The sequence below is a fragment of the Mesocricetus auratus genome, unplaced genomic scaffold (genome assembly GCF_017639785.1).
Source record: "Mesocricetus auratus isolate SY011 unplaced genomic scaffold, BCM_Maur_2.0 Super-Scaffold_100691, whole genome shotgun sequence".
NCBI classification, from domain to species: Eukaryota; Metazoa; Chordata; class Mammalia; order Rodentia; family Cricetidae; genus Mesocricetus; species Mesocricetus auratus.
In genome coordinates, this window is record NW_024429267.1 from 25,336,293 (window position 1) to 25,361,782 (window position 25,490).

A 25,490-nucleotide genomic window follows, 5' to 3' on the forward strand; every position below is an offset into this window, starting at 1 on the left:
CTGTGGCCCCGCCCCTATGCCCTAAGCCCCGCCCTCAGCCGTCCGCGCGCTGCTCGCGCCCGCAGAACTGCGGCTGCGGTTCGGAGCGGGTTCGGGGACTGCTTGGCTTGAATAAGCTAAAAGGGTGAGGACGCGGCGGCCGAGGTGGGTCGAGGGTTAGCACCCGGGGTGGGCAGCTGCGCCTCCGAGCCTGGACCTGGTGGGGCCCGGGTCCCCAGAGGGCGGGAGCACTAATGTCCTTCTGACCACCGAGGTCATCTCCCAGCCCAGCCTCTGAAAAGCCAGGGCAGCGTCATCCCCGTGGGTCCTCACCCCTTCGACCCTAGGCGTCATTTTATTAAGTGGCGGAGACCCCCTCCCCCAGCTCCGTGGCTAGGCCCTATGCACCTGCGCGAGATGCTGCACGCCACTGCAGTCCGGGGAGGCTGTCCTCCAACGGGTCTGCAGATGAGGCCTGGCGGCTGGTGGCTGGCGGCGGGGACGACCCAGAGCCCTCCTTTCCTCTTTGCGGGCATCTCTCCTCGCTGCCTCCAGCTCTGCAAAGGCCTGAGATCCTAGTGGGACTCCTGGGTCGGCCCCTGCTTTTCCCAGGATTGAGACTGGCAGGGAGTACAGGTGTTTGCAACCACCTGCTACGAAATGTTATCACCCGATCACCTGTTGAAATCACCGACTCCTGAATGACCTGCAAGGGTGGGGAAGAGAGACCAGGAATCTAGGTGTTGACCGAGCATTTTAAAAGGATGTTGTGCATTCTAGACTTAGGGCTCAGGAGAGAAATCTAAACAGTTTAAGTGTGTGGATGTGTGCTCCTAGCTCTCTGCAAACGGTGGGATTGCCTCCTAAGAAAGACCTTGGGAAAATTTCCTGCACACCAGGTGTCATTAACAAACCCACTGTTTCTGGGCCTTTCCAGGTTTTCAAGCAGGTTGACTTGGAGACATGTCAGCGTCGATTAAAGAAAGCCTTCAGCTTCAGCTGCTGGAGATGGAAATGCTGTTTTCTATGTTTCCTAACCAAGGAGAAATAAAACTTGAAGATGTAAACGCCCTAACGAACATAAAGAGGTATCTGGAAGGAACTAGGGAGGTACTCCCACACAACATCGAATTTGTGATCACGCTCCAAATTGAGGAGCCCAAGGTGGGTGCTTTTATTTATTTTTTCTACGTGTTTCTGGGTGCACACTTTTTCTGTGTATTTTTAATGTGTAAGGGTGTTTTGCCCACACGTATATGTCTGTGAACCTTGCACATGCAGTGCCCTCAGAGGCCAGAGGAGGGCAGAAGACACCATGTAGGTACTTGGAACCCAACCTAGACCCTCTAGAAGAGCAGCCGTTCTCTTGATGGCTGAGCTATCTCCATCCCCAAGTGCCCACTTTTTAACTGAAAACCCCAGTGCATGAGCTTCCTATCCAGTAAACAAATAGACAGTTCCAAATGCATATCCCATTATTTGTTTGGAAGGAAAAAGTACCAAACACGAGATGCTCTGTAAGTTTTCTTAAATAACTATACTGAATTTTACTTAAGAACACATACCTTTTTAACAAACATTCCTACTGTTTTCAGTGAAACTGTCCTGCAGTCTTACCATTGTTGTGTCTAACCCAACTGTTAGAATGTGCCTTCTGCATACACTGCGATTTTCACAAACCAAAATGCTACCTGCTACAAAGGGACTTCTCTTAAGCTAATGAATGTGTAGGGTTTTGTTTCGATGGCACTGTCTGTGGATAGTAACTACAAATGCAAACTCTACATGTTAAATGTGAACTCACCTCCATCTTCTGATCCCTTTATCCCCAGGAATATTACATAGCATAGTGCAGGTAGCACGTGGACTGGGCACTTGAGAACTAATGTTTTAGCTCTCACCTACCTATCCTTCAGTTGCCATTCCTTCAGAGCAGGTTTACTGCCTCCCCAGACTCGATTTCTATCTCCTTGATTATACACTTCAATGGAACCGCGAGCTTCTCCCATGGTAAATACTGCTTCTCAAATTGAAATTCAATTCTTGTCACGTGTGGTCATTGTTTAACGTGGGTCTCCTTCACGAGGCTCTAGCCTGAGTCAGAAATTGTGTCTGCCTTCATCACTCCCTTATCCAACACAGGGCACCTGAGACACACAGCGCAGCAGTGATTAGAAGAAAACAGCTTCATCACTTGTCTGTAGCTGGCACCCATGGTCTCCATGAGTGTGTCTGTCACAATCATGCAGTTGCCATGACAGGCTAGCTCGTGTGGTTTTGTGGTATTTAAATCCATGTGGTTTTTATTTAAGGTGACAATTGACTTGCAAGTAACCATGCCACACAACTACCCATATGTGGCTTTGCAGCTGTTTGGAAGGTCCCCTGAGCTTGACAGACAACAGCAGCTTCTCCTCAACCAAGGCCTCACTGCTTATGTAGCGACTTTTGATCCGGGTGAGCTGTGTGTCTGTGCAGCAATCCAGTGGCTGCAGGATAACAGCGCGTCCTACTTCCTCAACAGAAAGCTGTCGGATGGGCCATCCGCCCAAGCAAAGCCGGTCAAGAACACATTCCTCCGGATGTGGATCTACAGCCACCACATATATCAGCAGGACCTAAGGAAAAAGATTCTGGAAGTGGGCAAGAGGTTAGATGTGACTGGATTTTGCATGACGGGAAAGCCTGGTATAATCTGCGTGGAGGGCTTCAAGGATCACTGTGAGGAGTTCTGGCACACCATCAGGTACCCCAACTGGAAGCACATTTCCTGCAAGCACGCCGAGAGCGTGGAGACAGAGGGGAACGGTGAAGACCTCCGCCTCTTCCAGTCTTTTGACGAATTGCTCCTCGAGGCCCATGGTGACTATGGATTGAGGAATGATTATCACATGAACCTAGGCCAGTTCCTAGAGTTTCTCAGAAAACACAAAAGTGAGCATGTCTTTCAGATACTATTTGGTATTGAAAGCAAAAGTTCAGAGTCTTAGGACTCTGGTATTGAAAGCAAAAGTTCAGAGTCTTAGGACTCTAGTAAAATGTCTGTGTTTGTAACTGTATTAAGTATCTATGTTAATAAGACCAAAATAAAAAGGCCAATGACTATGTAGAATTCTGGGTGAAAATCCTGACTCTAGAGTTTTCTGACTGCTAGTGAAGCAAATAGGCCTTTTAACTATTATCATTGTAACTGTGGTATTGTTTCAGGTGGCTGTGTAAAGTCACACTTGAATACTATTTCATTGTAAATTAATAAAATGATTATTTAACCAGAGAAACTTGGCTCCACAAGTCCAAAGCCAGGCTAGAGAGGTGGCTGGGAATTTAAGAGCACTGGCTACTCTTCCAGAGGACCCACACAGAAGCTCACTGCCATCTGTAATTCCAGTTCCAGTGGACCCGACGATTTCTTCTGACCTCCTTAGGTACTGGGCTCACATGTGGTATAGAGACACACGCAGGAAAAACACCCACACACAAACAAATGAATAAATGAAGTTCGAAATCCCACAGTTAATGTAAAAGCCAGGCTGCAGATACAGACACATAAATCTGAGACATAGTTTCGTAACACTGACACACCAGTTCATCACTGGACATGAATTCTAAATCACAGATAAAAACGGATTAAAGAGCACCTGTTCACATTTCTTCCTTTAAAACCCCCATCTGAAGTGTTTTAGTACAACGAGGTTCTAACAGCGCCAGTTGAGAAAAGGAGTTGTCCACACTCATGTACATATACAGATAAACACATGAGAAGACTTAAAAACAAAAGTGAAGGTAACAGCTCTTGTTCCACTGGCTACCATTTGGTTAAGAACACCATTGGTAATGGTAAATGGTAGAAATAGCTTTATCCTTGTCTGCAAAAAAAAGGTGTGGCTTTGTTCTACCCCAGAGTTCTTAGCTACTAAACATTGCCTGGTGTTTTCCAACCTTTGCCCATGTACCAGTATGTACTTACACAGGAGAGAGAGAGAGGAGAGAGAGACAGAGACAGAGACAGAGACAGAGACAGAGACGGAGAGAGAGGGGGGAGAGAGGGAGAGAGGAGAGAGAAGAGAGAGGAGAGAGAGAGAAAGAGGCCCCCCCTTTGGGGAAAAGTCAAACTACATTTTCAGTGATAAGTCTAAAGTTCCACCAGCCCTTTTAAAAATGAGTTTAATAACGGGGGGGGTGGGGTGCTGTTTTCTTTTTTTTTTTCTTGTTTTGTTTTGTTTTTCGAGAAAGGGTTTCTCTGTAGCTTTGGAGCCTGTCCTGAAACTCTTGTAGACTAGGCTGGCCTGGAAGGAGCTGGAGAGAGAGCTCAGCAGCAATGGCTGCTCTTCCAGAGGACCTAGGTTCAATTCCTAACACCTATATGGTGGCTCACAACTGTTTGTAACTCCAGTTCCAGGATATCTGATTCCCTCTTTGGCCTCTGAGGACACCAGAGGGCACATGGTACATGGACATACATGCAGGGCAAACACTCATATACATAAAAAACTGTAAAGACCTTTGGTAAAGTCGCTTTTGCCCATCATGTTGTTGGTAAAATATCTAGTCCAAGAGTTTCCAGACATTTAAGTGCCAGGGGACCCTCCCCTTTTCTGGCCTCAACCATCACACTCCTTTTCTGAAGAGAATTCCATGCTTCTGGGTCTCGGGCTGATAACTTGGTCCCTTCAGGATGCCAAACTGGCAGGATTTAGTGACATGCTGAAGGATGCCACAGTCCCCATGAAACATCATCGGCTGTCAATGTTGTATGTATTGAGAAACTTGGAGAAGCTCCTGGTGAACCAGTACCCTCACCCCTAGGATGGAAGCATACGCCCTTGAGATAGGAAGAACACTCCATGGCCTCCTCTGGGTCCCCTGTGCCGGTGAGGCTGGAGAACGGGATCCGTGGTACAGCTCAGCACGAGTCTGCTCAAGGCATAAGTCTGTAAAAGCTCTCGTCAAGGCCTGTTTGGAAAAACCTTAGCTCCCCCACTCATGTTTCAATCGCTTTTTATTCCAATGGAACCCAAGCTGGGGCCTCACACCTACCTACATACAAGGGGAAGAAACAGGACTCAACATCCCCAAGCAATCTCTTCATGTTTGCCAAGACAGAGCATAGGAATCACCTTCATATCTTAAACTATCAATCATTAAACCAACATTCACAGTTATTAGGCCCTATTTAACACCATTAATCCTTTGTCCTTTGAAATGAAACTAGGGGCTATATGGTTGACCCACAGAGGATTTTTTCCCTTTGATTAAGTTAGCAAAAATGGCTTCTGAAATATAAACAGCTTAAGGAGTAAAATATGGAACAAAACTAGGTTGTTACATAATGAGCACAATGCATGCAAGCCTATGAACTCCGAGTGCCTCTGGAGTTACTTCTAAGAATTTTTTCAGTACTCTGCTTTAATATGCCCAGTGCTAGCACTAAACGGGACTTTTAGATATGCTATCAGTAGACAGTTGTTCCAGATTCAGATTTTGTATCAAAATGTCTGTTCACATGTGTATGTACATACATACATACATACATACATACATACAATCTCATTCAAAACTCACTGTCAGCACACTGCTGTTAAGTTTGCCCACCCTCTCATGCACACAGGGTTTTGAGGAACAGCCCCTTTTTCTAGAATGTTCAGAGGAGGTAACTGGAATTGGCGGGCCCCAGGCACAGGGCAGAAGTGCTCCTGAGTTCCTGGCACCAGGAGCATCTCTGGCCCCTGAATGCCCGGCTTCTCAGCACCTCCTCTGGGCTGCTGAACATCTCCCCTAACTTAGGAAGACAGACTAGTGATGCTCTAAATTAAAATCTTTTAATGACTGTTTGGGAAATTGCTTGTTCCTAACAATCAAGATCTCTCTGAAGTTTACTGAGCTAAGCATTTTCTCAAGTGTGTTGTTGCCTTTCACTCTTTATTGATATAATACATCTTCACCTACGAACTGAAGGCACTTGGGTGAGTGGCAGGGACACCTTAGCTGACAGGCTACGAGGGGCCTTGAAGGCACTGCTCCAAGGCAAGCATGTTACCTGTGAGACTGAGCTCTCACGAACTATGCGTGTGCCACCTAGGCCTCTCTCAAAACTCGGGTGCCTATTGGAGGAATTCAAGGAACAATTTTGATTTTTTTTAAATTTACTTTTACTGCAAGTGCCCTATTAGTAAAGCTAAATAATAGATTTACTGAAGGTGCATCATTTTGCTCCAAAAACTCAGGTTTTATGCAGAATCCTGATTCATCACAGAAACTAAACCCATTATCTCTCCTCCATGAGGCACATGTGAAAAAACTCTATGCACTGCAGTGAGCCATCACCAGAGACATCTCTCTGTCCATGTCCAGTCAAAGCTAGAGGCATTTGGAGCACTCCTAATTGGGTTTAAGCAATGTGCACAATTTTTTCTGAAGTCCATCAAACAGCTCAATACGATGGTACAGGTCTATAATCCTAGCATATGGAAGACAAAGGTAGAGACAGAAGGATTCAAATTTGAGGTCAGCCTGGGCTACATGGCCAAATTCTGTCAAAAAGAGTCCACCAGACACCTAATATTGCAGTGCTTGAGGCCCCATCAGCAGATCCTCGGTGGGTATGGGACCACTGCTGTCCAATGACGAGATGGTAAAGGCCCAGTATCAGAATGATGCCCTGATACAGTCAGGGTGAATGTGGCCCTGGAAGTAGGTGATCTGTACTGCTTACCAGGATAAAGCAAACCTACCCAGCTCCTCTCTCCTACAACAATAAGGGTCAGACACACTGGCTAAATTAATGGTCACCTACTGATTTGTTAAATGGCTAAATGGCCACAGACATACCATCATTCTGAGAGGCCTATCTGCTTCCTTCATATGCTAATGATTGCGCAGAATGGAGATGTACTAAGACACATCCTTGTTTCTTTTAAAGCTCCTAAAAGCTGGAATCTAAGCCAGGCTTGGTGGTGCATACCTTGAATCCTAGCACTAGAGAGACAGAGGTAGTGAGTTTGAGGCCAGCCTGGTCTACAAAACAAGTTCTAGGACAGCCAGAGCTGTTACACAGAGAAACCCTGCCTTAGGATTAAAAAAATTTTTTAATTAATTAATTATTTTAAAAAAGATGTGATCTCTGCAAATCTCTTGGTACCTTCTATTTATTTATAGATCAGAGATCCAATGTGGGGCTATTGGAACACAAAGATTTCCATTCTTAAATGATAAAACACATAAAAACGTTTGTGTTTAAAAATTTAATTTAAAGGAGCTAGAGGGTTGGCTCAGTGGTTAGGAATGTATACTATTCCAAAGGACCCAAGTTTGGTTTCCAGCACCCCCATTAGATGGTTTACAACTGCAGTGACTGCAGCTCCTGGGGATCCCAAACTCTCTCCTGGCCTCATAGCTAGGCAGGAGAAAGGATAGGCGGGGCTGGCAGGCAGAGAGAATAAATAGGAGGAGAAAAGTAGAAGCAAGAGGATCTAGGAGCAAGAGAAAAAGGAAGACTCAAGGGGCCAGACGCCATCCAACACAGCAGCCGTGGAGTCAGAAGGAAAGAAAAGATAGGAAAGAAGGTAAAAGCTAGAGGCTAAAGATAAACGGGATAATTTAAGAAAAGCTGGCCAGAAATTGGTCAAGCTAACGCTGGGCATCTATAAGTAAGAGTAAGATGCCATGTGATTTATTTGGGAGTTGGGTGTCGGGCCTCCAAAGAGTAAAAGACAACAACAGAGATTACTGGGACATTGCGCCTTGAAGGACATATCTTGTCCTCAAAGCTTCCCCTGTCTGCTTCCTGACAGCCACAGGATGAGCAGCCCCTCCCTCTCTCTCATACTCCTGCATTCGCAGTGTGTTCGCTCACACAGTCCCAGAGTGATGAAAGCGTCCACTGGCCCCGGGCTGACTCCCCTGAAACTGTAAACCAGATAGTTAGTTCTCCTTTGATATGCTTCAAAATTCTGTTGCAGTGATTAAAGTAGACTAGCCAAAGAGACTTTCAGCCTTGGTGTGACACTTCTGTGGTACTCTGGGCTCCTGTCAGAAAGCTCTGCTATAGTCCATGTCAAGGAGTTCCTATGTGTGTTTCCCATATGCTGGGCTGTGTTCAGCTGACGGAAGCAGCCACTTTTTTCAGTGTTTTTCAAACATCGATTCAGGTCACCAGGTCCTTTGAAATTCCTGTAGGCAGAACTATTCTCACTGCACTGGGCCAGCTTAGACTGGTGACTAATTGCACCTATCTCCCATTAACTGCCACAAAATGCCAATGTGGGGTCGTTTGTTCTGGGGGTCTGGGGAACTTACTTGTTTCTGGTTTTGTGTTTGTTTGTCTTGGCAGTATTGGTAGGGGACCGTACCCAGGACTCTCTGTACATGCTAGACCGGCACTCAAGTTACAACCCCAGCCTCCATTGGGGCAGTTTCTAATGGCCAGCCTTTAATGTTATCGATCTTTCTTCTATTAGCTGATGTTAAGCCGCCAATGAATTCTTAGTTGTTTCTTTGTAAAATGATACTTGCATTACTTTTCTAAAAGTTTCACATGAAATATTTTTTTCACATTCACCCTCTTCCCCCAACTCCTCTGATTTACCACCACTCCCTTTACCCATCCAACTTGTTTTCTTCTCTCTCCCTAAACCTACTGAGTCCAATTTGTGTTGCCCAAATATACTCTTGGGTGTGGAGTCTGCTCTGGAGAGTGGTCGGTCTATGGGTCACCCCATTAATGAACACACACTCCCCCTCTCCCAGTAGCTATCAAATGTCAACTGGTTCTCTTCCGCTGGGGTGGAACTCCGTGACCACCTCCTCCATTCAAGCTGGGAATTTGTCTTGCTTGAGCCATTCAGTTCTTTATACTCTGTGTTTATGATAAAATCTAGTTATTATAATAGCTATTTCCAAAGCCTCGTGTGTTAATACAAGGCAGAGCTGTCAATCTGGGTCGTTTCCCCTTCTTGCTTTTCTCCATAGGCTTCCTTTGTAACTATACACTGAACATCTTTTTCAAGGTGAATGGAGTATTTTTTCTTCTACAGATGAGTACTTCATGTCATGTCTTACGGAGTTAGGTTGAGAGGCTCTGAAATTTAAGTAGGACTTACACTGGCTCAGGGTTGGGTTACAGCTTTAGGGAGGCCAGGCACTGCTAGTCCAGGGTTTATCTTGTGTGTGACTGAAGTGGCCTTCTTTTTCCCACATTTATTAGAATGCATTTACTCACTTCCTTAGAGACATAAACAAAAACTGTGTGTGTGTGTGTGTGTGTGTGTGTGTGTGTGTGTGTGTGTCACAAAGTCAATGCTACATGCTCATCTATCTGCTGCTTCTTGCAGCCCTGGGCCTATGCTTCTGTGCTATAGGCATGTTGCTGAGTGACAGCACGAGGAAGGGAGATGTTCCATGCTGTCTTGTCCTTTTGATGACTATGGAAGTTACAAGATAAAGATGGCAGCACTGCAAGATGAAATGGCTCGCTCTGCTGAGAGCATTGCGCGAAGCTAGCAGAATGCTTTTATAGTGGGAGTCTTGCAATCAGCATAGCCTCACCCACGTAGGATTGCCCTGAGTGTATGGATTGTTTCTGGGGTGAAATGACTTAGTGTTAAGGCACCCCAGAGAAGACTATAGTCTCACGCTGGGTGTGATGGCGCACACTGGTAATCCAGCAGACAGGAGGTGTGGAGTACAAGGCCGGCCTTTGAAACATTTGGTATCAACCCAAAAAAAAAAAAAAAACCTCCATAAATTTCATACTAATTATATTTTGAAATAATATTTTAGGTATACTGGTTTAATATTGCTAACGTGAATTCCAACATTTTTATGAAGCTTCTGTAAAACTTAAGCATACACGTGTGACAGTGCTGTGCTGCACTGCAGTAGTCAAGTGAAAAGAGAAAGGACACAAAGACAGGCAATGTGGACTCAGACTGACCCCGTCAACCTCATGAGGAAGCCACCGCGACACCACGGATGAGATGAGATATGCGAACTTGACGCGTCGGGGTACCCGGCTAACACCTGCTTCACCATCTTTCCTAGGAACAGGGAGGGGCCGCACACAGTAGCCAGCACATATGCTTACGGACATATTAAATGAAGTCCACCCAGGACTTATGACATTTTAAAACTTCATAATTCCTTGGAATTTGTAGACGTGGATCAGCGGTTACAAGCACCTACTGCTCTGCCAGGGGACTCCAGTTCAATTCCCAACCCCACATGGGGACGAGTTTCACCACCTCTGTAACTCTAGCTCCAGAGAATCTGACACCCTCTTGTGGCCTTCCTAGGCACCAGAGAAAACAAGGGCAAAGGGAAAAAAACACGTGGGGGGAGGGTGGGGGGAGGGGGCGTGTGCATGGCAAATAATGATAAAATAAAAATTAAATCTTCTTTTTGCAATGTGTAATAAGCCAGGTGGTGGTGGCACAGGTCTTTAATCCCATCATGCAGGAGGCAGAGGCAGGCATAACTCTGTGAGCTCCAGGCCAGCCTGGTCTACACACAGAGAAACCTGTCTAAAAAAAAAATCATAACTTTTCATATGATCGCCTAAGACCCAGAATTATCACTGTGAAGGGCAGTAATATCGGAAGAAAAATGACAATTATTTACAATGTTATTCATGTTTTCTATGCTTTAATAAATCTTTTGCATAAATACATTCAGTTAAAACTATTTGACAACATGGAAACAGACAAGAAGTGGATAGGAATTCTCAATCTTTCCCAAAATCTCTGAGGAGGGAACTCTTAAGCAAAAGTTGCCATTGGAAAGTCTCCACTCTTTTACTTCGCACTTGGAAGTGCCTGTGTAGCCTTCACCTTCAAGGAGGTCGCTTCAGAGTTGAATAGCACACAGGCGTTGAAGCCTCACTTCAAGCCACAAGTGTCTCTGGATATAAAGAACATTCTCCAGCTGAGCTTAGGATTGACTGTGGGTTCTATTCGTTCCATCATCAACTTGTCCAGAGAATTAGTACAACCCAGGAAAATGGTCATTCTTCCTCACAGGATGGTTTTGGAAATTAGTATTTTAGTATCTGATGGAAGGCTAGACATCAGAGATGTAGTCCCTCATACTGTGGGTTCTCAGTCACCTGAGCTAACTGCAGGGACATCAGGGCAGGTGACTCTCATGGATCCCTAGCTTTTCTGGGAACCACAGTCTTTCTTCTGACACCCTTGTCCTGGAGGGGAACTCCTTGGGAGGGCCCCTCGGCAAGGACCCTCCTGGTGGCCTTTCTCACTGCCCGGACTGTGCTAACAGAACTTCCCACAGTCCCTCAACAGGGCCAGGAGCTGGAAAAAGCATTTGGTCAGAGATGAGGAAAAGAGCCTTTACAGAGTCTGGGATTCAAAAATAGAGCAATGAGAGTTTTACTCTGGGATGTAACAGTGACAGAAGAATATTAGGATCTAAGGCTGCACAGGTATGTAAACAGCAGTTAGCTTTCTTCGAGCTGTTGAAGAGTTCAGTTGTGCCAAAAGATCAGGGCTAACGGAGACCTGGACTAAAAGTCCTGAGAAGAATTTTCTCTAGTCAGCCAAGTAGTGTTTCTGTCTAGTAAAAGTTCAGCTATACCTAAGTTTGTATTTATCTTTATTTTTTAAAAGATTTTAGCAACATGGTCAGGAAAGAACAGTAAACATTAACAAGATCAAGTTACACTATATTAGTTTATTACAGTTTGGGTCTTCCATTAGCTTCCTACATTATCAGTGATGAGTTTCTCAGTAGCACGTACAACAGCTTTTCAACAGAATTTGTAAAGAGAATAATGAAAACAGAAAACATAAATAACCAAAATGAAACAAAACCGTCTGGTGTGAGGCTTACCCTAATTTATATTAATATACTTCCACAGGTTCAATTATTAAACTAAAGTCACCTTATTCTAAGCACACTATTAATCAACATAAAAGATTCCAATCCTTAGAAATTACGAAAACTCCAAGATCTTACTAGTAAAACTAAAAACTAAAAATTCTAGCTGTTGTGTTTACTGACTGACTTTGGTCTGGACTTTCTGGACTTCTTCAGGCCAAGAATAGCAATCAGGTAAAATCTGGTCATAAGTAGTGCTATACATCTGGGAGCAGACAAATTCTTCTTTGTTTGGGGGTTCAGGGTAAACAGTGGCCGTCCTTTCTCTGTATGCATCTGTCACAATCTAGAAACAAGGAAGGCAAGTCATTGTTTTAATAGTAAGAAGGCCATATTGAACACAAATTAAGTTTTTATCCATTTCAAAAATGTATAATCTGTACTATAGTAAGTCACATGCAAAACAAAGATGAAAAATGAAAATGCAACTATAAATAGTATGTAGCAAGGGGGAAATGACACTAACAACCAGGGAACACGTCACTAGTAGAGATGTAAGTGTGAACAGTCATTTTTCTCAGGCAGGCTTAATGTGTCTTGTGCTGGTTAAGTTGGACCGAATGCCCGAGTCTCTGCTGCTCTCTCTTCCGTCTTCTGGACCCAATAAGAAAGCACCTCCCACTCCACATCCCTTTGTACGCTACTCTCAGCAACCGCAACCACTCACCACAGACAACTACATCTATCTATCTAGTCACTCCTTGTTTCTGTCATCTCAGTCCCCACGGCAGAATTAGACATCTGGATACGCCGGGGACCTCAAACCTGCAGCCCCTACAGTAGCTTCCTTCCTGAAACTGGCTTCATTCAGGTTCCTGTGTAGGAATGGCACAGTGTTCTAAGTGGTACAGATTCAGGCATCCACGCCGTTTCTATTTCCTCTACTACCCCTGTTTCCTTACTTTCTCTTCTAATTGTGTGCTAATTAATTTTCATTTAAATTGCCAAAATAGCCTAAAATGATAACATGCTGTACAGTACATAAATAAAAACTAAAAACTCATATAGATCAGAACAGCATGAGTCTGTTTTTCCATAAAAGATAGACACCCACACTATTGAAATTTTTAGAAGTGTTGATTTTGTAGAATATATCTTCAATCAACAAGATAAACAACAATGGGTGAATCTAAAACAGTGTTATTTAGATAAACTTGAAATCGTGTAAACTACTGATGTTCAAAACCAGGAAGTTTGGTATGCAAGAAGACATAACAAAGTCTGGCTACCTTTTGACTGTTGAAACTGTGCAGGTGCTACTGCCCCCAAGTGGCCAGAGGCTGAAATGCCAACCAACCCCAGTTTAAGGAAAAAAGTTTGGGGTCAAGTTTGTGTTCCCCCACAGCTGATATGCTGGTGCCCTCACCAGTAGTACTTCCAAAGTTAAAATATGGCTTTTAGGATGACTCTAAACCACTCCACCTCTGTTCCTAAAAGAAAGAAAATGGGAGAGCACAAACACCAAAGGTGAGCATATACAGAGAAAAGATTCCAAGAACACAGCAAGAAGACAGCCACCACGGACACAGAGTTGAGAAGCCAAACTTAATGACATCTTGACCTTGGGTGTGTAGCCTCCACACAAGATAGACAGGCAGATGGACAGGTAGACAGAGAGACAGATATTTTTTTAATTGCTTAGTTTAAGCCACCAAGAATGTGGCACTTGGCATGGCAAACTAATAAAACCATACCATTGAAGGCAACCCTGCCCATCTATTAGAGAAAATGTCTCTGCCTTTAGGTTCCTGGCCAAGCCCTCCTGTTGCTCATCTGTCCTCTTAGCTGCTTTTGAGCTCTTTGTCCTCACTGATTTCCTGTTAGGCAGCCAATAAGACATTAGCAGGCATGGAGGTCCCTGGAGACGGACCTGACCTTCACAATCAGCTTTAAGCCCCACCTCCTATGGTCCTGGCAAGGAAGAGGGAATTGTAAAAAGCACTCTCCTTAGAGTTAGAAATACCATGTGTGGTGGCTTGAAGGAGAATGGTCCCATACATTACTCAAATGTTTAAATACTTGGAAGAACTGTTTGCGAAGGCTTAAGAATGGCATTGTTAGAGGAGACATGTCACTGAATAGTCTTTCAGTTTTCAAGACTTGCTCCACTCCCAAACTCCAAAACAATAAATCTTACAGAACAAAGAACAGCATGAAGCCAGAAGGCGAAAAGAAACACCACACACCTGAGTGAAGACGTTAGAAGAGGCTGATGATCCCTTACTGAGTGAAGACGTTAGAAGATGTGAGGCTGACGATCCCTTACTGAGGCAAAGGATCACTACTCACCCCAGATACTTACAGATCCACTGCAAGGCTGCCTACTCTCTGAGTTCTGACTAGGAAAGTGGAACCTTTTCGTCTGTCTGTCTGTCTGTCTGTCTGTCTGTCTGTCTGTTTCTCTCTCTCTGTCTCATTCTCTGTCTCTTATCTCTCTCACTCTGTCTCTTCTCTCTCTCCCTCCCTCCCTCTCTCTCTCTCTCTCTCTCTCTCTCTCTCTCTCTCTCTCTCACACACACACACACACACACACACACACAAACTTCCTCTCTCTCCTCCTCCAACACACATACCATGTAATTGTCCACCAATGCCCATGGCTGAGCTTGCCTGCTTTCTTGACTCCCAGATCAGAAGATATAGTTTCCTGTCACCCAGCACTGCCTCCAAGCAGCCACTATGATCCCCAGCTTGTCTGCCCTCAAACTAATAGCTTGCCAAAGGGGCCCTGTGTCCCCAGACACTGTCGCCTGTGTCCTCAGTGGTTCTCAACATGTGGATCGCACACCCTTTGGGGTTTGAAAGAGTTCCATCAGCAACAAAAATAACTTTATGGTCGGGGGTCACCACAATATGAGGAACTATATTAAAGTGTCACAGCATTAGGAAGGGTGAGAAACACTGCTCTAAGTCACAAACAGGGAGGTGGCAGGAGGCTCCAGATATAAATGTCACTCTAGGTAGTTTGTGAGAACTATATAAACAACTACATAGAACAAGTACACTGAGGTGAATTGGGAGAAGCCTGACTAAATGGAATGAAATATAAGTCCCAGGAGAAAAATGAATGGAAAAATCTCTAACTAGCCCCCAAGTTTCCATCCATCTGAGGATGAGGTCAGCACTCTCTATCACTATGTCTCATTTCCTTAAGTCCTAGAAAATGAACATACATGCCACCAAGCATGTAAAATAGTAACAATACTATTTAGCCAGGGAAGGAAGGGAAAATAATGAAGTTACATGGATTTTACCTGTACTGCAATTTTCAATGAAACATCTTGAATTGTATTCAAAGGAGGATAGAGTCGGCCCTCTTCTAGGTGTTTATCGGACACTTGCTGAGATATGATCTTTAAAAGAGAAAAGATTAAAAACGTTTATACATTGCATGATTCAGTGTGGTAAATATACAGATAACTCAGGGAATGGCCGTGTCTGGAAACCGTCACATGAAAATGACTGTCTAATAATGCCCCTTCCTTATCAACAGAAAAGGTAAGCCATGGCAACTGCTGGGATCATACAAGTCAAACAGAGAAGAGAACACACGTTCCCTTTGGTTCAGTTCTCTCACACTAACATAAATTTAAAATTTCCTAGAGGAACAGGTGAAAAGAAAACGGGGATGAAGAAGTCATGGGAGAGGACCCCGAAAACAGAGGAGGGCAGTTAGCAAAGGCAGACCCACTGTTACCCCACACTCAGAACTCATGCAGGGTACAGCGGGGGCCAGGAAAGCTTGCTCAGTTCCGCTCCAAGAAGGACTTAAATTTGCCCAGACCCTTATTTATCAGCTTACCTAACCAACCTCCCGTTTCTCTCCCTAAGCCACTCCCTAGCTCCAGACAGAGGTCAACAATGACGTCACTGTGCAAGGTGGGTCTAGGGCAGCTCATGGCTGGGCCTGGAACAGAAATGCTGGGGCAGAGTTGAGACAGAAAACCTTCACTGGCAACATTCTGAGCAATCAAATAGTGAGTCAGTGTCTGTCTGTCTGTCTCTGGATCAAACCCAGGCTTTGTGCATGCTAAGCAAGCACTCCACCCAGAGCTATATTCCCAGCTGTCAGAATCTTAAATATGCTTTAATTTTACTTAATTACTTATCCAGATAACTATTATAAACTTGGGGAAAAACAAGGAATTAGAGAAAAATGTGGGTGTGTCTTAATCCATATGCTGTGACTCTGGGATCAGGAAGCCTTCATCCTATACCCCCAAGTCACTCCTTTTGAGATGGGGTCTCATTATGTAGCTCTGGTTAGTCTGCAACTGGAGAGGTAGACCAGGCTAATCTTGAACTCATGGAGAGTAGCTCTCAGCTACTCCTCCAGCACATGCCCACCTAGGTACCGCCATGCTCCCTGCCATGATGACAACTGTAAGCAAGCTCCCAATTAAAATGGTGTCTCTTCACAGCAATAGAAGAGTGATGAAAATGCATAGACTTAGAGACTATTGACTCTGACTATATAATAAATTCATTTAACTAATTACTTTCTTACTTTTGTTACAGGGTAGTAAACCCAAGTTTTTCTTTGCCTCAGAGATGGTGACCAGGGTCCCAAACTTTAAACACAGAAACAAATGTCCTGCCACCCAACTGGATGTGCCATTTCCCACAAATTAGAGCAGGTCAGGAAGCAGTCACTCATACTGACAGCCACTCCTTCCCCAGAGCTCAGGCAGAGTCAGCTCAAGGGTTGTGTGGTTTTTCCTCTCTTACAGATTGAAGGACTAGTGAGGGACGTCTGGTAACTCCCAATCTGCAGAGGAGATGAGAGTCAAGCTGGATGTGGTGGTGCACACCTTCACCCAGCACTCAGGAGTCACAGGCAGACAATTGAATTTGAAGTTAGCCTGGTATGCAATGAGTTACAGCCAGCCAGTTACATACTAAAACCCTACCCGCAACAACAAACAAAACAAAACAAGCAAAAAGCAACTGCCTTGGGTCAGCAGTGATGGCTCAGTGAGTAAGAGCTCTAGCTGCTCTTTTAGAGGGACAGGGTTTGAACCTCAACACCCACATGGAAGCTCACAACTGTCTGTGACTCCAGTTCCGGGGCATCTGATGCACTCTTCTGGTCCATGAGCACAAGGACATACACAGTGTACTAATATACAGTAAGGAAAACAAGCACAGAAAATGAAAAAAAAATAAAAAATCTTTTTTTAAAGACTCCAAATCACTAAGGACACAAACAGGAGACAGAAACAACTGAGCGGCTCAATCACTCTAGTGGCAAACACCTGACACACTATGTAAACAGTAGACCTGTCAGGCCCTGTTTTGTATATAGCGATGCAGTTCTGTGTGATGTTTACTCTACAGTCATTTACAAGATGGAAGTCTTGGAGAAAACTTAGCTCTGTTGTATTGTAGTGTAATTTTCAAGTATTCAAAGAGCCAAGGCTCCTGCCCATACATCACGACAAATTCATGTCAGTACAAACACTCTGATGTACTGCCGTAGACTACACAAGCAGTGGATACTGAACTGAGCTGCACTGTTGGGTACCAGCATCAGAAAAGTTACAAATCTCTTTAGAATTAAAAAGAAGATTCAGGAGCAGAGACTGGAAAGATGATGTAGAGTAAAATGTTTGCTGCACACTCCTGAGAGTCAGAGCTCAGATCCGCAGCTCCTGCATAAAAGCCGGCTGTGCTGGTACATGCCTGTAACCAGCTCCAGGAGGCAGAGACAAGAGGATCACCCCCACCCACACACCTCTTTCCCTAGCTCGGTGGCCAGCCAGTCTAGCCAACTGGTGAGCTCTGGACTCAGCGAGAGAGCCTGCCTCAAAATCTCTGGCTTTCACACACCTGTGCACACACATGCACTCTCACCTGCATAAGTACATATGCATACAATGTTTGCACACACATAAAAAATACAATTTTAGGAATCCAGAATAACCTTTCAGATTTGGTACAATCTATGAGATTTCCAGTTTCATATGTGACCAAACTAGTATTTACATTTTTATTATTTTATATATGGGTGTTTTGTCTGCATGCATGTCTATGCACCATGTATGTCCATGCCTTGTGCCCTTGGAAGACAGAAGATGTCAAATGCCCTAGAATTGGAGTTATAAATGGTTGGGAGGTACCATGTGCGCTGGGAATTGAACCCAGGTCCTCTGGAAGATTGGTCAGTGCTTTCACTCACCAAATCATCTCTCTAGAACAGTTTTTTGTTTGTGTGTGTGTTCTATAATACTAAAAGTGATGTTTGTTTGTTTGTTTTGTCTATAATACTAAAAGTGGTAAGACCTGTGCTTGTCAAATACAGCAAGTTCAACTGTCACTTCAGTTAGCTGGTTGGACGAGAGAGCCTTCCCTAGGCCCTCGGCAGTGAGCATCGACAGCCCTGGATCTGTTTTCCTGCCACACTGGGGCTGGTGCTGCTGAACTCAACCATGTCCAAGCACTGCTTCTGCTCTGGGTCAGCACTCTGAAGAATGGCTGTAGAGAGAGTGACCTCTTCAGTTACACAGCCGACACGATCTTTTTAAAATCTGAAGCTCTCAAGAGCAAACACCAATCAGGAAGAAAACTCAGAGTGTTTTAGGAAGAGTTGCCTCGGGGCTGGGAGCCTCCGGAGTCCCTAAGCGCTCATGTATACTTGAGGGCCTGAGAGGGCCTCAGCACCTGTGTGGTACGGGGCAGGGGTCTGCAGCCTACACTAGGATCCCAGTGCTTGGGGGTCGGGCAGAAACAAGTAGACCCTGCTGTCAGCCAGCCCACCCAAATCTGCAAGCCCCAACTTAAAAAACTAGGTGGAAAGCAAAGTAGAAAACACCCTAAACTGTATGTATGTATGTAGACAGACAGACAGACAGTCAGACACACAGACACACAAACACACACACACACACACACACGGTCTTAATTAAAAGACAGATAAATAGACAAGGAAAAGAAGCAGGGGAGTGTTGTAAGAAATAGAAGAGAACTGAAGGCCAAAGACAGACAGACACACACACATGCGCGCACACACACACACACACACACACACACACGAACGCGTGCACGCGCTCGCGGTCTTAATTAAAAGAGAGATAAATAGACAAGGAAAAGATGCAGGGGAGTGTTGTAAGAAATAGAAGAGAACTGAAGGCCAAAGACAGACTGACAGACAGACAGACAGACAGACAGACACACACACACACACACACACAGGGTCTTAATTAAAAGACAGATAAATAGACAAGGAAAAGAAGCAGGGGAGTGCTGTAAGAAACAGAAGAGAACTGAAGGCCAAAGATGCAGCTGAGAGAGAACTTGCAGTGAGGACAGTGCAGCTGTGCACGGCGCCGTTCTCTCCCCTGCTTGGCTCTGGTGTCTCCCTGTGCAGCGGAGCTGACCTGGAGCTCTCTTTGTAGCCAAGACTGACTTTAAGCTTGAAGTCCTTCACCTCTCAAATGAGCCACTACACCCAATTAGGGTTTTTTTCTTCATATATATATATATATATATATATATATATATATATATATATATGTATGTATATATATTTGGGAGGGGGCGCTCAGGTGCCATCACATAACTTTGGCTGGCCTGAAACTTGCTATGACTCTCCTTGAATTCACAGAGATCCACTTGTGATTAAAGCAGGAGCCTTTAGTTGTGATCATTACTATTGGAGAATAAAAAATAAAGAGTATTTGCTTGACATTATCACTAGGGGGTGCTAGAGCAGAAGGAAGAAAGCAGGCTAAAGAGAATCAAGCTCTTCTGTTTTGTCCTAAAAGGGTTATAGTCTTCTTTATATAAAAACCTTAAAATGTTCTTAGTAATTGCATATCCATTTGAATGTAACAATATTTTTGAGTTAAAAAGAAACAAACCAGACACACGAGCTGTCACACTTTGAACCCTGTGAAAAAATGCCTGAAGAATGCTTCAGCTTCCAGGCTTCTATCCCACAGCTGGAGGCAGGCACTAGCCAGGCTGTGCTCTTTGATCCCACCAGTGACTCTGGAATCTGCCCCTGTTCTTGGGATTCCTTGTCACAGCGCAGCATGTTTGCTGAATACGGGCTTTAGACTGATTTGGTTTCATTTGGCTCAGTTCAACTATTATGTTATACCGTGTTTAATTTGTTCAGAGAAATTGACATTTGTGGTTTACAAATATATGGTCACCCACTGTCACCACCCTGCTGAGGCTCAGGACGCAAAGGGAGCTGAAGACAGCACGAAGCTCACAGGATCTTCTGCACCAGGGACAGCAAAGCTCTTTGTCTCTGAGCTGAAGCGTCACGCTCCCTGCCAGTGTCTACAAAGCTATGGCTAACATGTTAGCCTGCAGGTGGGTGAAATCAGTTCTCAACTGTATATGATTCCCTGGCTCTGTGACATCCTGAGGACCTTTTCTAAAACCCAGGAGAGAACTGACTTCTCCTACCAGTGAAAAACCAAATCCTCATGGGAGCTGGAGAGATTGTTCAGAGGTTATAGCTGTTACAAGTCCTAAATTCAATTCCCAGTAAGCACATGGTAGCTCACAACCATCTGTAATATGATCTGGTGTCCTCTTCTGGCATGCCGGCATACATGCAGACAGAACACTATACTAAATAAATAAATCTTATTTAAATTTACGGTGGTGGTGGGGCACATACATGCCAGGACACACCTGTGGAAGTCAGAGACCAAGATCAAGGAGAGGTTTTTCTCCTTCTACTATGTAAGCCCTGAACACTGAATTCAGGTTCTCAATGGCAGCAAGCATCTTTACCCACTGAACCTTCTCAGCAGCCCCTTTAGTGACCATGTAATGTCCTGTGTTAATGTCATTTCAGCTTCAGTACTAGTGTGGCTCCTATTTTCTGCACTGCAACATTAATGACAGCCACCTCTGCTATACTATGTCAGACTTTAAAAGGTCGTTCTTTAGGAAGGCTCACAATGGAGAAATGTTACTTATCACCATTTGGAAAAGAACACTTTGTTTCACTGAGGTGTAAAAGTTCATCAGTATCTGAGGCAATAAAAGGCTCCTTCTATGAAATGTAACCTAATAACCACTGAGGAGGAATCTTACTAGTGACTCATGAACCTGCTACCCACTCCTAAGCTCTTCTCACTTGACAGACAGCTGTGAGGCTAAATAAAGAAAACACTGAGCTGAGGAAATGCTGCCTGGACACGGGCCTGCTCTCCACAGTACCTCGGCAGTCGTGAGGAAGACCTTGTCCGTGATGTGTCTCAGCCCACAGGCCACCACCCCAAGAGCAACTCCAGGGAACACGTAGGAATTGTTGCCTTGGCCAGGGAAGAGTGTCTGTCCATCTGGAAGAGTGACTGGATCAAAAGGACTGCCGCTGGCGAAGATCGCACGCCCCTGCAACGTAGACAGTACCGATGATAAAGACACCTAGGGTATCTGAGAACAAATGCTGCAACAGAGCCATCCACAGGCAGTCTAAGGAGTGCTTGACTCCTCGTGGGCCTGGGGGCTGTGGTGTTGGTGCTGCCAACGGATTAGGAAGGGGTGCTCATCACTGTTGACTGTACGAATCTGTCCAGGAGTGGGAAAAACACAGGATTCCCTAGCCACTCTGTTCTCTGCAGTGTTCCAACCACAGGCCCAACAACCATATTATAGAGGCCTCTAACTACAGACTTCTGAAGATAAAACCAACAGGTTCTTAGAGGATTGAAAATTATATGTCAGGTTGGAACATAACGTGCAGCCTCAAGGTAACTTTCAATGTTTTACAATACAGAGCATTAGGCAAGATCTTAAGAGCTAGCTGAGGTCACCTATTTCTGACACACTGAAAGTTTAAAACACAGTATAAAATTGAGCTAACGTGTATGTATGGCAGGAGCCTCTACACTAACAAGAGCTGTTCAGATACACAAAGACAAAATAATTAATGACACACTTGCTTATCAGGGGCCACTGTACTATAATTCTGCTCAAAAGGTTGTGTTTTCTTCCCTTGAGGATTTAAAGCTATTGAAAAATGTAAAGAAAACTCAGTCTGGACATGAGATAAAGACTAAAATTACTGAGGGTAGTGATGCCATCCCAGATAAGAGAGAGAAACCACGGAGTGGTTCATTGTTAAAAACATGATTTTTTCCAGTGATGAGCACTTGACACGTTACTTACAAAGTAGAGCCTACAGGCTCTGGCTTGTACACAGTATCACAACTCTGGCTGTGTTTCCCCTCTACTCTATTTTATATTCCCAAAATAAAGGATTTAGATGCATAAACTAACTTCATTTTTGTTATAATGATATTCTCAAATTTGAGGAGAGCTGAAGGCTTCCTGCCAACCTATCAGTCAAGTATATGCTAGTACAAACACAGTATAAAATTAACTTTTTATTTTTACAACAGTGAAGTAGTGAGCACTAAGGATTCTATGCCAGCCAGGCTGGGTATCAGCATAGTTGCCCAGATCCTCCACCCATGGCATCAAAATCCAAACCCAAAATTGAGCTAAGCAAAAACTAAACTGTGGTTTCATTTTGTATGCTTCAGTGCTTGGGAACAGCAAGTTAAAGATAGCTTCAGAACCATCCAAGGCTAAGTTCTTTCCCTTTCTTTTTTTATATTTAAGTCTTACTTTTCAAATAACTCAAGGAAAGTTATCACTAAGACATTCAAAGTTGGTTGATTTATTGAAGATGAGAAGAGTGATTCAACCCCAAGGGAGGCAGTCATGCCCTTGGGGAGTTCATGTATCTTTCAGTTTAGATGGAGTAAGTCAAGCATACATGATCAACATGATCAACACCTTGGGTATCCTAGGCTTCCTGAAATTAACCACCATTTGACTGCTCACCTTGGTCATTTTATAGCACTGTTCTGCAGAACATTCTGCTTTGCTGGTTGGATTACTCAAAGCAAAAATGATGGGCCGTTCATTGAAGGCAGCCATATCTTTGAGAATTTGTTCTGTGAAAGCACCACCAATTGCAGCAACTCCTAAAAAAGAAGCAAGAAATGGGGAGTAGGACTGTCATTGGTTAGTTTGTGTAAGAGGCTCAGGCCCCAAAACAATGATATGGCAGCCATGTTCTAACAGGCCCTAAACAAAGTACAGAAATGTTCACACTCAAGTCTATCAGTGAAACAATGTTGCTCAAGGCCAATCATCTTTAGGATTACATCAACAAGTGCCTTTATAAATCACAGGTATGACATCAGACTCACAATACAGAGTTCCTAGTCAGTCATTAGGAGTTCTGGTTACAAGCATTTGTATCAGGAAATTAAACCATAAATGTATTAAATCTACTACATTCTCTCTTGGCAATCTTGAGTAGACTATGATAACTATATCTTTATAGGTAATGTTAACAATCATATCATCCTATTGTGAAACTGAAATAACTACTCGCTGAAAGCAGAATAAAACAACCAACATAATGAAAAGTAGTAAGATTACTGTAGAATGCACTGTGTAAAGCACACCCAAGCTTGGTACAGTTCTTCATGATGCTGGATCAGAGCCCACAATACTATCAACTACTGCAAACACACTTCTAAGAACAGACTATGACTTAAAAGCAGACAGACACACATGGGATAGGAACAAACTGTCGTAACTTCCTTCAAGATTTTAAGCAAAGGATCTGAACACATTAAACATCTCTTCTATGGATTTTTAAAACAAGGTCTATATAGCTCAGGCTGAGCTCCTGTCCGCCAGTCTCCATTTCCCAAAGCTGGGATGGGATAGTAGGTGTGCACAACATGCCCAGCTGCACACTACACATCACACTGTGCACACACAGTGCTTGAGTACCTAAGGAAGAGCGCAATGATAGATGAAGTGCAAACCCTGTCTTCTAGGAAGACTCGTTCAGAGCTCCTGGATCTCAGTGTGATTAGTATACCGCAGGCATGGTTCCTCATGGCATAACTAGTATACTGCGGGCATGGCTCCTCATGGCATGAATAGTATACTACGGGCATGGTTCCTCATGACAAGGCTGCCCTGTGCACCACAAGACTTTTTGCCAACATCACCAGCCTCTACCCATTGGATGTGAGCTGACCATTCCTGTCCTTTCTTTCTCCATGTCCCCCACATGCCTTTCATATTGGTGACAACTAAAAACCATCTCTAGACATAGACCAGTGGTCTGGGGGCGGGTTTCCAGCACATTCTAGAAGGACTGTCTACCTGGAGTAATGAAGCCTGGAACAGGGCTGACTGTGGCAGATGTTAGCAAGTTGACACAGCACAAAGGCCACACACTTCAGCTCAAACCAGGAATACTAGGAAGGCAGAGTTGAATTACATCTCAGTTTTTATGAGGACCCCACAACTTAAGTGACTCCATTTCCTTACTGGATTCTAAAGGTTAGAGTTTTTAAAAAACAAAACAATGCTAAATAGATCAAATTAGAGGAAAAGGAAAATAAATTTACCTATAAGGGCAGTTGGTTTTATCTTTTGAACAATGGCTTCTAGGTTCTTCATTTCTTCATGTTCATGGGCAAACAGCTCTTTCTCTTCTGTGAGAGAAGCACGTCCCTGAATAATGCAAATGAGAAGTAAAATTATTGCAAATGTGTGGACCAAAGGCACGTCAAACATTCCACACTGCTAGTACTTAGTACTCGCACTTACCATCCTGCATCCTACACATGGCATCTATTCTTTTTTGTTTGTTTGTTTGTTTGTTTTACAAGACAGGGTTTCTCTGTATTGTTTTGGAGGTTGTTGGTCCAGCCCGGCCTCGAACTCACAGAGATCTGCCTGGCTCTGCCTCCCGAGTGTTGGGATTAAAGGCGTGTGCCACCACCGCCCGGCATGGCATCTATTCTTGAAGCCCATTTCTAAAGGTCACTATATTACTTCACTTGTCCTTTCAACAAATATTTATATGGCTGAGAGTGTTCCAGACAATGGTGACACAGCAATGAGCAAAACAAATCCATCGAGAGCCTTGAGACAGAGGCTAAGTATAATCACTGCTATTTTATACACGAGGACACAGGTTCATTGACTAAGTGACCACAACTTATGACAGGCACTGTCTGGGACTGCCTTTCCACTATAGCACAGGAGTGCCCTGAAGGAGCACCTCTCCAAATGCTGGATGCTAACTGTCAAGCCCAAAGGTGGTGCAATCTCCTAACTTTAAAGTGTGTGTGTGTGTGTGTGTGTGTGTGTGTGTGTACATGCACGCTCATGCATGTGTAGTCATATGTATGAGTTGACACACAGAGGTCATGGGGAGGTCGGATACAACCCTGGCTGCTGGGCTTCACTTCCTATTCTGTCTGAAACAGAGTCCCTCTTCACCACTGTGTACTCCATAAACGAGCTAGCTGAACTGCAAGCTCCTAGGAAATCTCCCGTTTCCTCTTGCCAGGAGTTGCTGGAATCACAGTCATTTACTTTATGTGGGTTTTGGTGTTTGAACCCAGGTCCTCATGATTGTGTGGCAACCACTTTACCCACCGAGTCATCTCTCCAGCCCAGGTTTATTTGCTTTTAAAGGCAATATACAGACTCTTAGAAAATCTAAAACACATGAACTCCTTTATACTTGTTTCCTTCTCTATAAACAAGCAGAGCAGAACTTATGCCTCACCAGGTCACTGGGGGTTAAAGAAATGATGGGAACATGGGAAGTA

The 25,490-nt window shown here is 44.2% G+C and overlaps 2 protein-coding genes across 4 annotated transcripts in view; one reads left to right on the forward strand and one right to left on the reverse strand.

Annotated features, from left to right (window-relative positions):
- The first annotated feature begins 19 nt into the window (after nucleotides 1–19).
- On the forward strand, nucleotides 20–3,253 carry Rwdd2a (RWD domain containing 2A). Of its 2 annotated transcripts, none has more exons than XM_005073676.4 (3): nucleotides 20–144; nucleotides 917–1,143; nucleotides 2,292–3,253. In XM_005073676.4, exons 2-3 carry the CDS (start codon nucleotides 943–945, stop codon nucleotides 2,967–2,969), a joined length of 879 nt encoding a protein of 292 aa, XP_005073733.1. In that variant the 5' UTR covers nucleotides 20–144; nucleotides 917–942; the 3' UTR covers nucleotides 2,970–3,253. The 2 variants fall into 2 exon arrangements, with proteins under 2 accessions (XP_005073733.1, XP_012971503.1); XM_013116049.3 differs by having other exon boundaries at nucleotides 28–124.
- A 7,347-nt stretch (nucleotides 3,254–10,600) lies between these two features.
- The window catches only part of Me1 (malic enzyme 1), a 114,515-nt gene continuing 99,625 nt past the window's right edge, over nucleotides 10,601–25,490 (reverse strand). For both annotated transcript variants that reach the window (XM_040739629.1, XM_040739630.1), the window contains 5 exons: nucleotides 24,276–24,381; nucleotides 22,681–22,823; nucleotides 21,049–21,222; nucleotides 15,120–15,218; nucleotides 10,601–12,151 (listed from right to left, as the gene is read on the reverse strand). In XM_040739629.1, coding sequence (XP_040595563.1) covers nucleotides 11,981–12,151; nucleotides 15,120–15,218; nucleotides 21,049–21,222; nucleotides 22,681–22,823; nucleotides 24,276–24,381 — 693 coding nt within the window. In that variant the 3' untranslated portion in view covers nucleotides 10,601–11,980. The remainder of the gene's footprint in view (nucleotides 12,152–15,119; nucleotides 15,219–21,048; nucleotides 21,223–22,680; nucleotides 22,824–24,275; nucleotides 24,382–25,490) is intronic.

Bases quoted from the DNA above. Each gene is read 5' to 3' on its own strand.
- Rwdd2a (XM_005073676.4), top strand. From the start codon at position 943: ATGTCAGCGTCGATTAAAGAAAGCCTTCAGCTTCAGCTGCTGGAGATG. The intron at 1,144-2,291 runs GTGGGTGCTTTT...TTTTTATTTAAG, and splicing joins TCCAAATTGAGGAGCCCAAG to GTGACAATTGACTTGCAAGT.